A 13313-nucleotide genomic window follows, 5' to 3' on the forward strand; every position below is an offset into this window, starting at 1 on the left:
TCTCCTCAGAACATTCTGCTTTAGAGTCCGGGGGTGGGGGGGGGGGGGAGGACAAACTGATAAATCTCACATTGCTTGAGTTTGCATTTCCTGGCGTACTGTTGGAGTATGGATCTAATAACGCGCAGACAAGATGACGGAGCATCTGACAGAGGGGGCTCTGGAGGCCTGTGTGTAGGATGTAGAGTGTCGGCCTGGCGTCAGCCTGGAGCCCGAATGAGAACCAGACCTCGAGAGGTGGGTGTTGGTGTGTGTGTGTATGTGTGTGTGTGTGTGTGTACGTGTGCGTGTCAGTTGCCTTCCTGTTAGCTGACTGAGCTAAAGCCAGGGCGGCTACTGTAGCTTGTCCCCGCCCCCGGCCACGCCCCTGGCCACGCTGGCCTGGTGCGCCAGGTGGAATCACTACTACGTCTTCTTTATCCGTCCTGAATGACGTCACCTGGCGGATAGGAGGGCAGATAAGAAGACCGAGCGTTTCACAACGCCGGCATTCACCATTCCACTGCTTTCTGGTTCATTCACACTGGCTTTTGTTCTGTTATCACTATGCTGTATCCAACACCGATAACAGCATTGACAGGTTGGACAGGGCTCCGCTCAAGGGTGTGTGTGTGTGTGTGTGTGTACGTGTGCGTGCGTGTGTGTGTGTGTGTGTGTGTGCGAGGAAGCGCACTAGAGTTTGGGTGTGTGTAATCCGTCTTCTCAACCCTGCTCAGGGGCTAGTCTAGACTTGTCTACAGGCCAAACTCACCCGGTGATACGACCATGAACTGAACTGAACTGACCTAGTTTACTGTCCTACAGGCAGCGTATGTAGGGTGCGCGCGTGCATGTGCGCGCGTGTGTGGCTGTGCAGTTACTCAACTGCTCTCCGGGCAAACTGACTCACTAAACAAACACGTTCACGTTAGAAACACATTCTATTACAGTACAGTAGTGTACAGAGCAGCACAATATCCATCAATAATCCCTGACAGAGTCAAACTGGGTCTGTAATCAGCAACCGGGTCACACAGACACAGTCAGCAGTCTGGGCCCAGCTGATCACACACACACACACACACACACACACACACACACACACACTCACTATCTGAGTCTGCGTTCGCTGTCTGTGTAGACCGTAGTCCACACGGCTGATATAAAAGAACGGTTACGAATCCCATAGGACTCCTGCAATCAGGGAACAGGGTGTAGATGAGTCAAACACGCGTACACACACACACACACACAGGCCAGGGGGCTCGACACACACGGCCAACGGCAGAGAGCGCCCCCCTAAGACAACACCCCCCCCCCCACCCCCACCCGAGTGTGACAGCTGTGTGGTGGGGGAATGTGAGGACACAGATCCCAGGTACGGTCAGCGAGACCATAAAGGTATAAAAACACACACAGCGCTGTTCTTTCGTGAGGCGGGCGGGACACTCGGCCACACCCCTGTTCACTCCGCGTTCGGGCCCCTGACCTTTATCAACGGGTCCTGTGTACCTATAAACACATCTGGCCCACAGACTTCCCCCGATAAACATGTTCAGTCATCGATTCGGTCCCGGGACGCGGCCTGACACCGAACAGCCGAACCAGCTCGACAGATAGACTGTGTTCAGTAACAGTGTTAAGGGATGCGCTAATGGAAACTGTAACTGATGCTACTCCGCAGATGTCCCTGACTGAGAGATGACCCGGACACGTAGCCCCGGAGAGAAATTCAACTGTAATTTGTAAATTGAGTATTGGAGTTTATCTGTATTGAGCATAATCTTGGGAGTCGGCAGTAACATTTCACTATGACTTTACATTACATGTGACAGATACTGGAATCTTGGTCTTGAAACTTGATCTGGATCAAAAGCAGGATGAGACTAGGAGCCAATCTAAAAAGGTCACTGTAGCGAGAAGACGTGTGATAGTATAACTGGATTGTTATGTAACGTTCTTATATAATCTCAGTTGGCGGGGAGTGGAGAGCGCGTCCGGGGTTGGTTGAAGCGCTGGCGAGCGCAGAGGGTTTGGTCGACACGGAGCTGGGAAATCTGGTTAAGGCCGAGGTCAGAGGTCAACGTGGCAGCTGTGTTGCTCTCACACATGTAGGAAGAAGAGAGGTCCGCGCGCCGTTTCAAAAGCTCCCAAAGGGATTTGATAAAGCACGACGTTTCGGCCGGCGTGGCCTTCTTCAGGTGCGACCCGCTACTCACACATGTGCACACTCACACACTGACCACCTACACACACTCATTTGACACCCACAAACACAAAACTGATAGGGCTTAGTAGTAGTAGTAGTAGTAGTAGTGGTAGTAGTAGTAGTAGTAGTAGTAGTAGTAGTAGTAGTAGTAGGCCTAGTAGTAGTGGTAGTAGTAGTAGTAGTAGTAGTAGCAGTAGCAGTAGGCCTAGTAGTAGTAGTAGTAGTAGTAGTAGTAGTAGTAGTAGTAGTAGTAGTAGTAGTAGTAGTACCGGTAGTAGTAGTAGTAGTAGTGGTAGTAGTAGTAGTGGTAGTAGTAGTAGTAGTAGTAGTAGTAGTAGGCCTAGTAGTAGTGGTAGTAGTAGTAGTAGTAGTAGTAGTAGTAATAGTAATAGTAGTAATAGTGGTAATAGTAGTAGTAGGTCGCAGGCTCAAAACTAAGAGTACTACAACAATCCTCCCTCCTAAGCACTTATTGTATTTTATTTTATTGTATTGTATTGCACTGTACTTTAGATTGCTATTCTTGCACTTTGCCTTCAGCACTAGATTATGCTCTTAGTCACTTGTTTTAGAAAGAAAATGCACTTGTGAGTTCTGGCAAGTAGTAGTACATTGCCTTTTCCTACGTTAAATGCAATTATTGTTAGTCGCTTTGGATAAAAGCGTCTGCTAAATGACTGTAATGTAATGTAGTAGTAGTAGTAGTAGTAGTAGTAGTAGTAGTAGTGGTAGTAGTAGTAGTAGTAGTGGTGGTAGTAGTAGTAGTAGTAGTAGTAGTAGTACAGTAGTAGTAGTAGTAGTAGTAGTAGTGGTAGTAGTAGTAGTGGTAGTAGTAGTAGTGGTAGTAGTAGTAGTAGTAATAGTAGTAGTACCGGTAGTAGTAGTAGTAGTAATAGTAGTAGTAGTGGTAGTAGTAGTAGTAGTGGTAGTAGTAGTAGTGGTAGTAGTAGTAGTAGTAGTAGTAGTAGTGCTTAGTAGTAGTAGTTGTACTTTATTGATCCCTGGGGGTGAATTGCACCATCAAAAGACAACAAATAACACAATCCAGACTAGATACAACTTTACAATTGATACAAATTATACTTAAATCCAAATACATAAGAATGGACACAAACAAGTGTATACCAGTCGTTAGGGAGGTCATGTTCTATCATGCCTGTTGCCTAGGGGATGCTCTCTGAACATACGTGACAGCCTGCACAACCTACAGCTCACCTGAGAGCCAGAGTCACCCCACCGCTACTGGGGAAAACCTGGACCAATCAGGAGGGAAAGGGATGAACTGACAGCAGACAGTTAAAGGGCGTCTTAGGGCAACATCCTCCTGCTCAGGACCACACGGGAGCTTTGATCATGTTTAACTGCAATGTAACTCCACTACCACTCCACACAATCTCTCTCTCTCTCTCTCTCTCTCTCTCTCTCTCTCTCTCTCTCTCTATGCAGCCCCAGACTGGTGGACCGTTGGCCTGACTGATACAACATGAAGGCTGGGGACTCGATCTACTATCAAACAACGTGGTAGCGGAGCAGCCATCTCAGGAGAAATGCGTGGGGAAGGCAAAGCATTGTGTGGGACCACTTCCAAAAGAAAGGACAAGAAGCCACTTGCAAATATTGTGATGCCTTGTACACGTACAACACCACGACAACAGCAATGCTATCACTTGAACAATGTTCACTCTGATAAGTTGACTCTCCTCCTCGTCTCACCTGCAGCGAACCCACCATCGGCTCAGTGTTTGTGAGGAGGAGCTGTGACGCGCAGCAGGCAGAGAAAAATAACCCAGACCCTCCTTAATAGAGCGTTGATTAAGACAAAAAAAACTTTTGGTATTGTTTGGAAATTTTCGGATTTTAATTACAATTAATCGATTGATTGATTGATTGTTAACATTACCAATGATCGATTCAGGGATGTGCTCCAGTTTACAGCCCTACTGAGTTATGTGCACTCGTTTGATTTCAGCTCAGTGTAGAGAAATGCACCGATATTAACAAACATGGATATCTATGCTAACAAACGCCTTACTGCGCGCGTCTATGACAACACGGTCCACGCCATGTATCCATGACATGCCCGCCCCGCAACAACACTAGTAGTTTTAGAGGGCCTTCCACCCCACCTGAAAAAAAACACTAGTGAAACACTGGTGTGTGTGTGTGTGTGTGTGTGTGTGTGTGTGTGTGTGTCTGTGTGTGTGTGCGTGCGTCTGTGTGTGCGTCACACAGGATAATGAACCCATAATAATCTATTGATTGTTTTAATCATTCACACTACCATTAGGCCTAGTTTTCTGGCACAGTATCCCAGTGAGACAGCATTTGAGTTTGGGCTTTATCACTCCTCATGCACATGGCCCTCCTATCTCCTTTGCGCTTTCCTCCACTCCCCGGTCACATGATTGGGCAATCCGGGCCTTATTCTAGAACCAGCTGTGGCCTCTTGGGCATACATTCAGAACTATTCTGGACGGAACACCAACATGTGGTCACTTGACCAGGCCACCGCCGCCCTGTTCATGCCCAAACCACGGTATAGTTGGAGCCACAGGGTGAATTCCAAGTTAAGTTGAATGTTTATTCATGACTTGGGTTTGCATTCGAAGGTGAAAGCATGTCGTGTCCTGGGCTATTTTGTACTTCCCAAGATGCGGAACCAAAACAACCATTTTCATTGGTAGCGGACATCAATAACATGAGCCTTCACGGAAATGCACTATTATGAACAATCATAATTATATTCTGCCATTTATTACCCACTGACACCACAAACATTGTGGATACTGTGGGTTAGAAGACCGTATCATAATACAGGGACAGCACTTATCATATAATACAGGCATAGAACTTATCATATAATACAGGGATAGCGCGCTCTATTGACCTGCAGTGAAGGTATGACAACCATGAAATGAAGATGTAAAGACCTGCAACGCTTAATGTCATGTTTAATATGGGCGAGGTGGTGTCCTACCTGTGTCTGGGGACAGGTATATGGGAGGAGGGGTGGGGGTGTCTCTCCTCGGGGGGGAGATGCTTCCCCTGGGCTACCTGGTAACCGTTGGTGACCTCCACACGCTTCCCTGTGAGCCTGATCTCAGAGTGCATGAGGCCGTCCGGCATCTGCCCGTTTAAGATCAGGCAATGTGTGGGACTGGCCCGCTTCAGGACCCCGCTCGGACCCATGTCTCTCTGGTCCTCCGGGCCACTACAGCCCATCTGGAAGATGATAAGACATCACATTCACATCGTCACTGTCTATGTTATGATACAGAATATATTGAATATTGGTTTTATAGGCACACAGAAACACTGAATCCATGCAGCCATTAGAAGGCACTGTCAACAAGAAAACATCTACTGTCTCATCCACATTATCTCTATATCAGTCTTCCAAATGGTCTACTTAATGGAAAATAGACAAAGTAACACAATTTAATAATCTTTTTGAATTGCAATAAACAATTTCAGGCAGATGTATCTGGCATGTCTTGTCAAATAGCAAGGTGTCATGTGGGCCAGCTGCTGCAATAGATCATTTTCTGATAGGCTACTTATTTATTTTATGTGCTTAGCTTACATTTGATCATTTGTGCCTGAATGCACGATTATCTTTTGGGTGGACCAGTAAATACAGTAGCCTACTGTATGGGGTTAACTAATACACATTCGCCAAAAAAAGAGAAAAAAATGCAACTTTGAAACTTTGTCCCTCCCCTCCGCACTAAGCAGATAGGCTGCTCTCCCTCCCCGAGAGCTGGCAAGCGCAGCAGTCGCTATGGGGGATGGGGAAATTACTTTTGAGTCCCAACCCCCTTTTTCCTTTAAACTTTGAACGTGCAACGAGACGCCATTTTAACAAATTATTTTCGTAAGGTTTTGTTGCAAACAAGTTGTAGCGAATTTACGGTAATAGTTTTAGTTCGGAAATAATCTTTAAGCCTATGCTGTAAATGGTGGCAGCTTCAAACGTCATAGCGGCTCCTCTGCAGTTGTTCGGCGCAACGGCAGATTTGGCAACATGATAGCCTGCTCGGTCTAGCAACAGTACATTATTATTGCAAAATTAGACAGGAAAGACGTACAATAACAGCCTTTGTCATTAGCTTAAACTTGTGTTTTCATGTTTAATTTTTTCTTCTTCATATGAACCAGTCAACTCATTTCGTTGCGTGATGAAAAGTCGTGCAGTTTGCAGTTATTTTCATGACACCTACTTTGTTCATGTCGAGTTGTTTTTCTCCATTCAGAGCGACGTTCTTTTTTGTACCTTCCCTCAGGGAACCATCGTCAAGCACGATGGTGTACAGGACAGATCCCGCTGCGGGCCCGTTTGTGCATGCCAGTAGCAGACTGCTGTCCACCGACGCGACACTCATGTCGCATTTCTTGGTACCGTTTGCAAGGCTGCCGTCTGCTTGTATCGAAGCACCGACCCTTATTCCTCCTGAAGAGTTGTCGAACAGACGTTTAGAATTCATGGTCAGGCAGGACAAGTAGCACCAAAGAAAGGTTACCAGCTTTCTAAAGATTTTAGTGCAGAAGGCTGAGTTAGATACATTTATCAAGGATAGTCGCTAACTGATCTCCAAATCTTTTTTTTTGCTATTCTATTCTAATCTAAGGTATGGAGTTTTACACCAACCGGGATAGCCAAAAAGCCGACCGCTCGGGGATAAGAGATTGTTTTGCTTTTTCCTCAAAAGAATAACACGCCCCCACTACCCTGCGCGTGCAGGCAGGCAAAACTCGCATGGCTCCACCTCCAATTCATTCCTATTGGCTGTTTGAATACATAAACATTCCATTTTGGCACGGGTCCATCGCGAGGAGGAAGCGGATTGGCTAGTTTGGATACGCCAATCACCCTTTCCTTCAATTCGCGGGGGTGTGTCGTTCCATTTCGCCGGCCGGTGTCTGGCGGCTGAGAAATGAGAGAGAGCGACTGATAGAGCAAAGCCGGTGATAGGCCTACGTACCCTATGTAGTTTACTGTTCATGTAAATTTAAGCCAAAGTGATCTTACTTGAGGTTGTTCTGCGTATACAAGTCTGTATGCTATTACAACCGAATTGCAAATTTGCTAATAAATATTAGGATTGTTATATCATAAATATTGCCTACTTCCCTTATTGAGTTCTAACTCTTGTTTAAACTCAAGCAAAGTCATGAAAACGACATATTTTAAGGTGCTACTTTATTACAAAAGTAAAAACTGGACTTTGATATTTTATGATCATTATAAAACATTACAATCTTTTGCATACCTGGACAATTATATATGATCTGAATTTTTTTTCTTCTTTACATTAAACCTTGTGTCATCTTCACAAATATAGCCTAGAACTTGGGCTGTCACAGCATCAATAGGGCCACACTTGGTTACATGTTCCTGATGACTGATAGTACACTAACATCGCTTCACCACAGAACATTATGATAACCATTGTACACCAACATCTACAGCAGATGGATTGTTTTTGTTTGTTTTTTAGCTATAAACTACATCAGCACAACTAATAAACAATTACACATTTGCATCAGTATATTCATGTGCAGTTTTAAAAAGTTCTCACCAGTGTCCTGTTCAATAGCATAATGCTGAGCATTAAGACCTCCCAGCCCTCACCCACCTTCCTGAAGTCAGTTGTCCTCCCCACACCTGATAGAAGAGGATTGGGAGGCCTGCTGTTGTGTCTGCCTCTACAGGAAGTTGCTTACTGAAAAGGACTCAGCTGTTAGTCATTGCTAGGAAAGCTGCTGGTGCGCTGTTGATGAGGGCCCAGCCAGGCCTGGCCCCCCAGCTCTGACCCCCCCAGCCCTGCTCCTCATCCACCCCCATGTCACTCCCAGATCCCTCAGAAGTATGAACATCAAAGAATCCGTCTCTCCCAGCCCAGAGAGACCAGAGGGGAGAGAAGAGGGGTCTGTGTGGGTTAGTGGACGGGGGTAGTGCGGGAGGGGGTTAGTGGACAGGGGGGGGGGGGTGGATGGTTTAGTGGACGGGGGTAGCGGGGGGGTGTGGGTTAGTGGACGGGGGTAGTGGGGGGGTGGGTTAGTGGACGGGGGGGGGGGGTTAGTGGACGGGGGTAGCGGGGGCGGGTGTGGGTTAGTGGACGGGGCGGGGTGGGTGGTTTAGCGGGGGGGGGGTCGGTTAGTGGACGGGTGGGGGGGTGGGTGGTTTAGTGGACGGGTGTAGTGGGGGTGGGTGGTTTAGTGGACGGGGGTAGCGGGGGGGGGTGGTTTAGTGGGCGGGGTTAGTGGACGGGGGGGTGGGTGGTTTAGTGGACGGGGGTAGCGGGGGGTTGTGGTTTAGTGGACGGGGGTAGCGGGTAGCAGGGGGGTTAGTGGACGGGGGTAGCGGGGGGGGGGTTAGTGGACTGGGGGGGGGTGTGGGTAAGTGGACGGGGGGGTTAGTGGACAGGGGTAGCAGGGGGGGGTTAGTGGACGGGGGTAGCAGGGGGGGGGGGGTTAGTGGACAGGGGTAGGGGGTTAGTGGACGGGGGTAGCGGGGGGGCGAGCACACAGAGGGAGGCCATGTGGAGCCAGAGGACTTCCTCCCCCCCAACTACTGGCAACCAGCAAATCTCAAGGATGCAGCTGAAGTGTGTCTGTGTGTGTGTGTGGAGAGAGAGAGGAGTCAAATCTTTCTGTTCAGTTTGCAGTGATCCTCGTCCAGCTGCTGCCTTCTTCCTCCCTCCCCCACATCCCTCCCTCTCTTCCCAGGGCAGTGAAGCAACTAGTCTCTCCTCTGCACTCAGCCCATATAGGTCCCTCCCCCTTTCAACTCTCTCTCTCTCTCTCTCTCTCTCTCTCTCTCTCCCTGTGTGTGTGCTTTATGTAGAGATTGTAAAAACAGGTACCGATACATTGTCGATAGAGGCAAAAAAAAAAACTGTGAAAAACGATTACTGTAAGTACCACAATAATTCATCTTTTTTTTTCATTTTGTTAAAACATGCATTATTTTCAAGCAGGAAAAGTGCACCGACACCACTGAAAGAAATGGAACAAGGACCGTCGCCATGGCAGTGTGCGCTACTGAAACTTGGTCAATAGGTTATTAAAAAAAAAACCAGGAACTGTGCATTAAGAAAATACAGAGTGCATTTTAGATTTTACAATTTCAAAGTTAAAGTCTGTACACAGGAACATACTCTTTAAACTGCCCTTTCAACACACACCTCCTGTTTTGTAAGACCTATGTCTGGAGATGAGGCTCGTCCATTTTATGTCCTTGTCTCTGTCCCTGAGTGGTTTCTGTCCCTATTCACCACTGGCCTGATTGCACTCTTTTATTAAGCCCCTAATGTTGTGTTTTCTCCCTGCGTTCCTCCTTAATGTTTCCCAAAGCTATGAAACGGCAAAGAAATTGTTTACAATGGAACAGAACTTTGAGCACAGGCTTCAGGGGGAGGGGGGAGGCAGCCTTCCAAAGGACGCTCACAGGCCATTTTTTGCTCAACACTTTATTTTCCTTGGATTGCAAGTCCGCAATCACTGTTCCTGTGGCCAGACTAAGGCCCGGAGAGAAACAGAGCAGCCCTGGCACCGCCCGGAGCCTGCGGAGCGAATCAGAGCTCGGCGAGACGAACACCCTTTACTACACTCACTGAATGGACACAGCCAATAGGCCTGCAGTGCTCCAACATGCCATTACACTGGTGGCCGTAAAAGCAAATGTTAACAACGCCCATGACACATTAACTAACAGCACGAAACCGCCCTGGTTGATGTCCTTGTTTAATATCTTGTTTCTTAGCCTCTATTCTTTTCCCCCTCTTCTTCTGTCTGTCTCTCGCTGTCCTGTGTTGAGATTTCGAAATTGGACGGGCATCTTGCTGTGGGAATGTTCTGCATAACCCAGCCTGGTATCTGACTGGGGGGCTTTTGCCCTGCGTTACTCGGCCAAGAGTGTGGGTGTGTGTGGGTGTTGCTATGCAACTAAAGATCTGGAACGAAAAGTTTGGAAGAAAAAAAATAAAACATTTAAAAGTTGTATCAAGGATTCTCAGGCATATTTCAGATTAAAGCATGATTATATATATATATATAATCACTTTTCTTTGTGTTACTCCTTTGGGATCAGTAAATAAATATGATGAAATTTCACTGGTCTTGGGTCTCAATATGATGTTAATACCATCCTACCTCAAAGACAACTTTACAGGGAACGTTTTCAAGACCAGCATAGGTGCTCACTGCTCTTCCACCTCATCCTGTTATCATCCAACCAACGCCACACAAGGTTTCTCTCTCTCTTCCACCTCATCCTGTTATCATCCAACCAACGCCACACAAGGTTTCTCTCTCAGTCCCAGGAGTCGAAAGAGGTCAACAGAGTGACGGGGACAACAGCACCTCCCGTAGGCCAGACCATAATCACACCAAACTTCTAACATGGATGCCTGAATCCACCAGGATAACCATATCTGCCCGGCAACAGTGTTAGTACAGCAGGGAGAGAGAACCTGTTTCATATGTTTGCTTAGGGAGAGATAAGAAGAGCAAATCTCTATGACATCCATCTGCTTATATTACATAAGCCCCGGCACAAAGAGGTGTGTGTGTGTGTGTGTGTGTGTGTGTGTGTGTGTGTCTATCTCTCAACTCTCTCAGTTTGTCTGTCAGTATTAAACAGTCTTCCTCGTGTCCTGTATGCAGTTGGTTTGGTCATCAGGGCGGTCAGCAGGGGCGGGGCTTGTCTTCGTGTGAGATGTGCGTGTCTTTTTCGCATGTCTGTGAATGAGTGTTTTCATGCACAGTTCAATTGTTTGTACAGACCACGTGTGATAGTGCAGTTTTATGATTTTGATGGTGTGTTTTGTACAGTATACATGCTCTTTTAAGGGTACCATATTCATAGAAAAATAAAGATATCATGTAAAATGCGACACAGAATGAGTGCGTAAGGTTGGATGTACAGAAGAGTGAAACGCACAGTTGAAGACATGTTGCTCTGTCGTTTATGGACATGTGTGGGCCTGTCTGGTTCTGAATGGGCTGATGCAAGAGTTCGCCTAAAGGGGTGACACAAGGTCTGGTTCTGTTGGACTTGGACTGAGACCCTGTCTGAACAACATTATGAAAACAAACAGTCCTCTTTCAGTTTGTCTGTAGTGGGTCTTGTTGCTATGTACAGCATGGTGTTGGCACGTAACCAGTCCATCTCATACCAGGAGTTTGACAGGGTAACGCCCCCAAACCAGCCCGCCAGCCAATCAGCCGCCCCCGCTACAGGCCAGTGACATACATCTCCATCCCGTCGTTGAAGGTGAAGATGGTGGTGGTTCCGGAGCCGCTGGCCCCCTGTTTCACCTCACTGACGTTCTCATAGAGGTGCTCCCCTGCGGGGGGGGCCCTGGGTGGGGGTGCCGGGGGGGGTCCTGGGGGTCCCACGGGGCCCTGAGGAGCCCCTGCTGCTGCCAGCTGAGGAGGCTTCTTCCTGGGCTTCAGCGTGGCGCTCCCGCCTATCGCGCCACCTCCGCCGTCGGTTCCCGCTCGCTCGCGTTTCCGGTGGGAGTCGATGGTGGCGTACGCGGGGTCGGACTCCGGCGCCGCCACGCAGGCGGGCCAGGACTTGTCGCCCGCCGGCTCGTAGCAGGGCTCCTCGTGGGAGCGGGCCTGGACCCCCCTGCCTTGGCCCCGCCCCCTGCCTTGGCCCCGCCCCCCGCCGGCAGATCCGGCCCCACTGCCGGGGCCATTGCTTCTCCCGGAGCCACGGGGGAGGGTCTTGGCTCCGTTGTTCTCCAGGGGAGGCTTCTTCTTCAGGGGCTTACACACTGTGGAGTACGTGCTGGAGACCTGTGGACACACACACACACACACACACACACACCACAGACTGAGAGGCTGCAGCTCAATGTAATAAACCTAAAGTTCACGGGGTCTTAACATAGATACGGATCATATTTATTTTCCGCAGTCCTCTGGCATGAAGCCGCTGATGCAAGCTGTCACGTTTGGTACAATTCAACATATCTATTCCATGCGGTGGAATGCAAAACACACTGTACAGTATGACCACAACGTGTAGAGTGTGTGTGTGTGTGTTTGTGTGTGTGTGTGTGTGTGTGTGTGTGTGTGCTAGCACGTACAAAAGTCCTGTCTAGAGGGCAGTCTGTTACTGTATGTATGAGTAATCATGTACGTGTGTATCTCTGTTCCTGTGTGTGTGTGTGTGTGTGTGTGTGTGTGTGTGTGTGTGTGTGTGTGTTGACAGAGGCTGCTCTATAGTAGCCTGACCTATTTAGCGCAGGCAGGGTAAGCCTGAGTAAACGTTCTTATCTCCCTGCTCTGGCTGGGCTGATCAGAGAGGCAGAGTTACCCAACAACCACTGGATAAACCAGTTAACGTTTCACCACGTCGGGGAAGAGTGGCGTGAGAGAGCTGGACCACGGCCAGAAGACAGCAACTCTCCTCCACGACTCGAACTGCATTCTGGGTATTCATGAGGGAGGACAAGTCTGGCTTCACACACGGTATGAATGGAATATACATGCGTCTGTGTGTGTGTGTGTGTGTGTGTGTGTTTGTGCGTTTGCGTATCTGTGTGTGTGTATATGTGTGTGGTATTTGTGAGTGTGTGTGTGTGTGTTTTTGGGTGTGTGTGTTTGTGTGTGTGTGTGTGTGTGTGAGTGTGTGTGTGTGGCATCTGCGAGTGTGTGTGTGCGAGTGTGTGTATACTCCATTATTACTAAAGCCTAGTCTTTGACAGCTCCAGCTCTCAGACTGATGGCCTGTGTGGAGCGTTGTGGGGAATTCCACTGAACTGACACAGTGACCTCTGTGATCTTTCTGGCATTTCTGAGTCCAAATTCTTAGAGGTGCTGCAAAGATTTCTGGGACACGTTTGCCTTCTGTGTTCCCTACATAAACTGATACCTCTCCTATTGTGCCCCTGAATAAATAGCTCATAAATAGCAAATATTACATTTGAGATTTTTTGTAGGTTGATTGTTTGATTGACAATAAAAAACAGGCGTTAAACCGTGTAAACGATGTGAAATGAACATCTCTCTCTTTCATTCTATGATAGCATTCTCTCTCTCTCTCTCTTCCTCTCTCTCTCTCTCCTCTCTCTCCCTCTCTCTCTCTCTCTCTCTCTCTCTCTCTCTCTCT

General features: G+C 48.0%; 2 protein-coding genes across 2 annotated transcripts in view; both read right to left on the reverse strand.

Annotated features, from left to right (window-relative positions):
- Nucleotides 1-7071, reverse strand: part of slc2a4rg (SLC2A4 regulator) — a 51005-nt gene extending 43934 nt beyond the window's left edge. Inside the window, exons 1-2 of the mRNA XM_084446005.1 lie at nt 6409-7071; nt 5166-5410 (exon numbers count right to left, since the gene is read on the reverse strand). Of these exons, the coding sequence (XP_084302131.1) occupies nt 5166-5410; nt 6409-6672 (509 nt within the window). The 5' untranslated portion in view covers nt 6673-7071. The remainder of the gene's footprint in view (nt 1-5165; nt 5411-6408) is intronic.
- A 4354-nt stretch (nt 7072-11425) lies between these two features.
- LOC311315455 (uncharacterized protein) overlaps nt 11426-13313 on the reverse strand; it is a gene marked incomplete at both ends in the record, with an annotated part of 12363 nt that continues 10475 nt past the window's right edge. Inside the window, one exon of the mRNA XM_084446124.1 lies at nt 11426-11995. Coding sequence (XP_084302250.1) covers nt 11426-11995 — 570 coding nt within the window. The remainder of the gene's footprint in view (nt 11996-13313) is intronic.

The sequence above is a fragment of the Borostomias antarcticus genome (genome assembly GCF_949987555.1).
Source record: "Borostomias antarcticus genome assembly, chromosome: 11".
NCBI lineage: Eukaryota > Metazoa > Chordata > Actinopteri > Stomiiformes > Stomiidae > Borostomias > Borostomias antarcticus.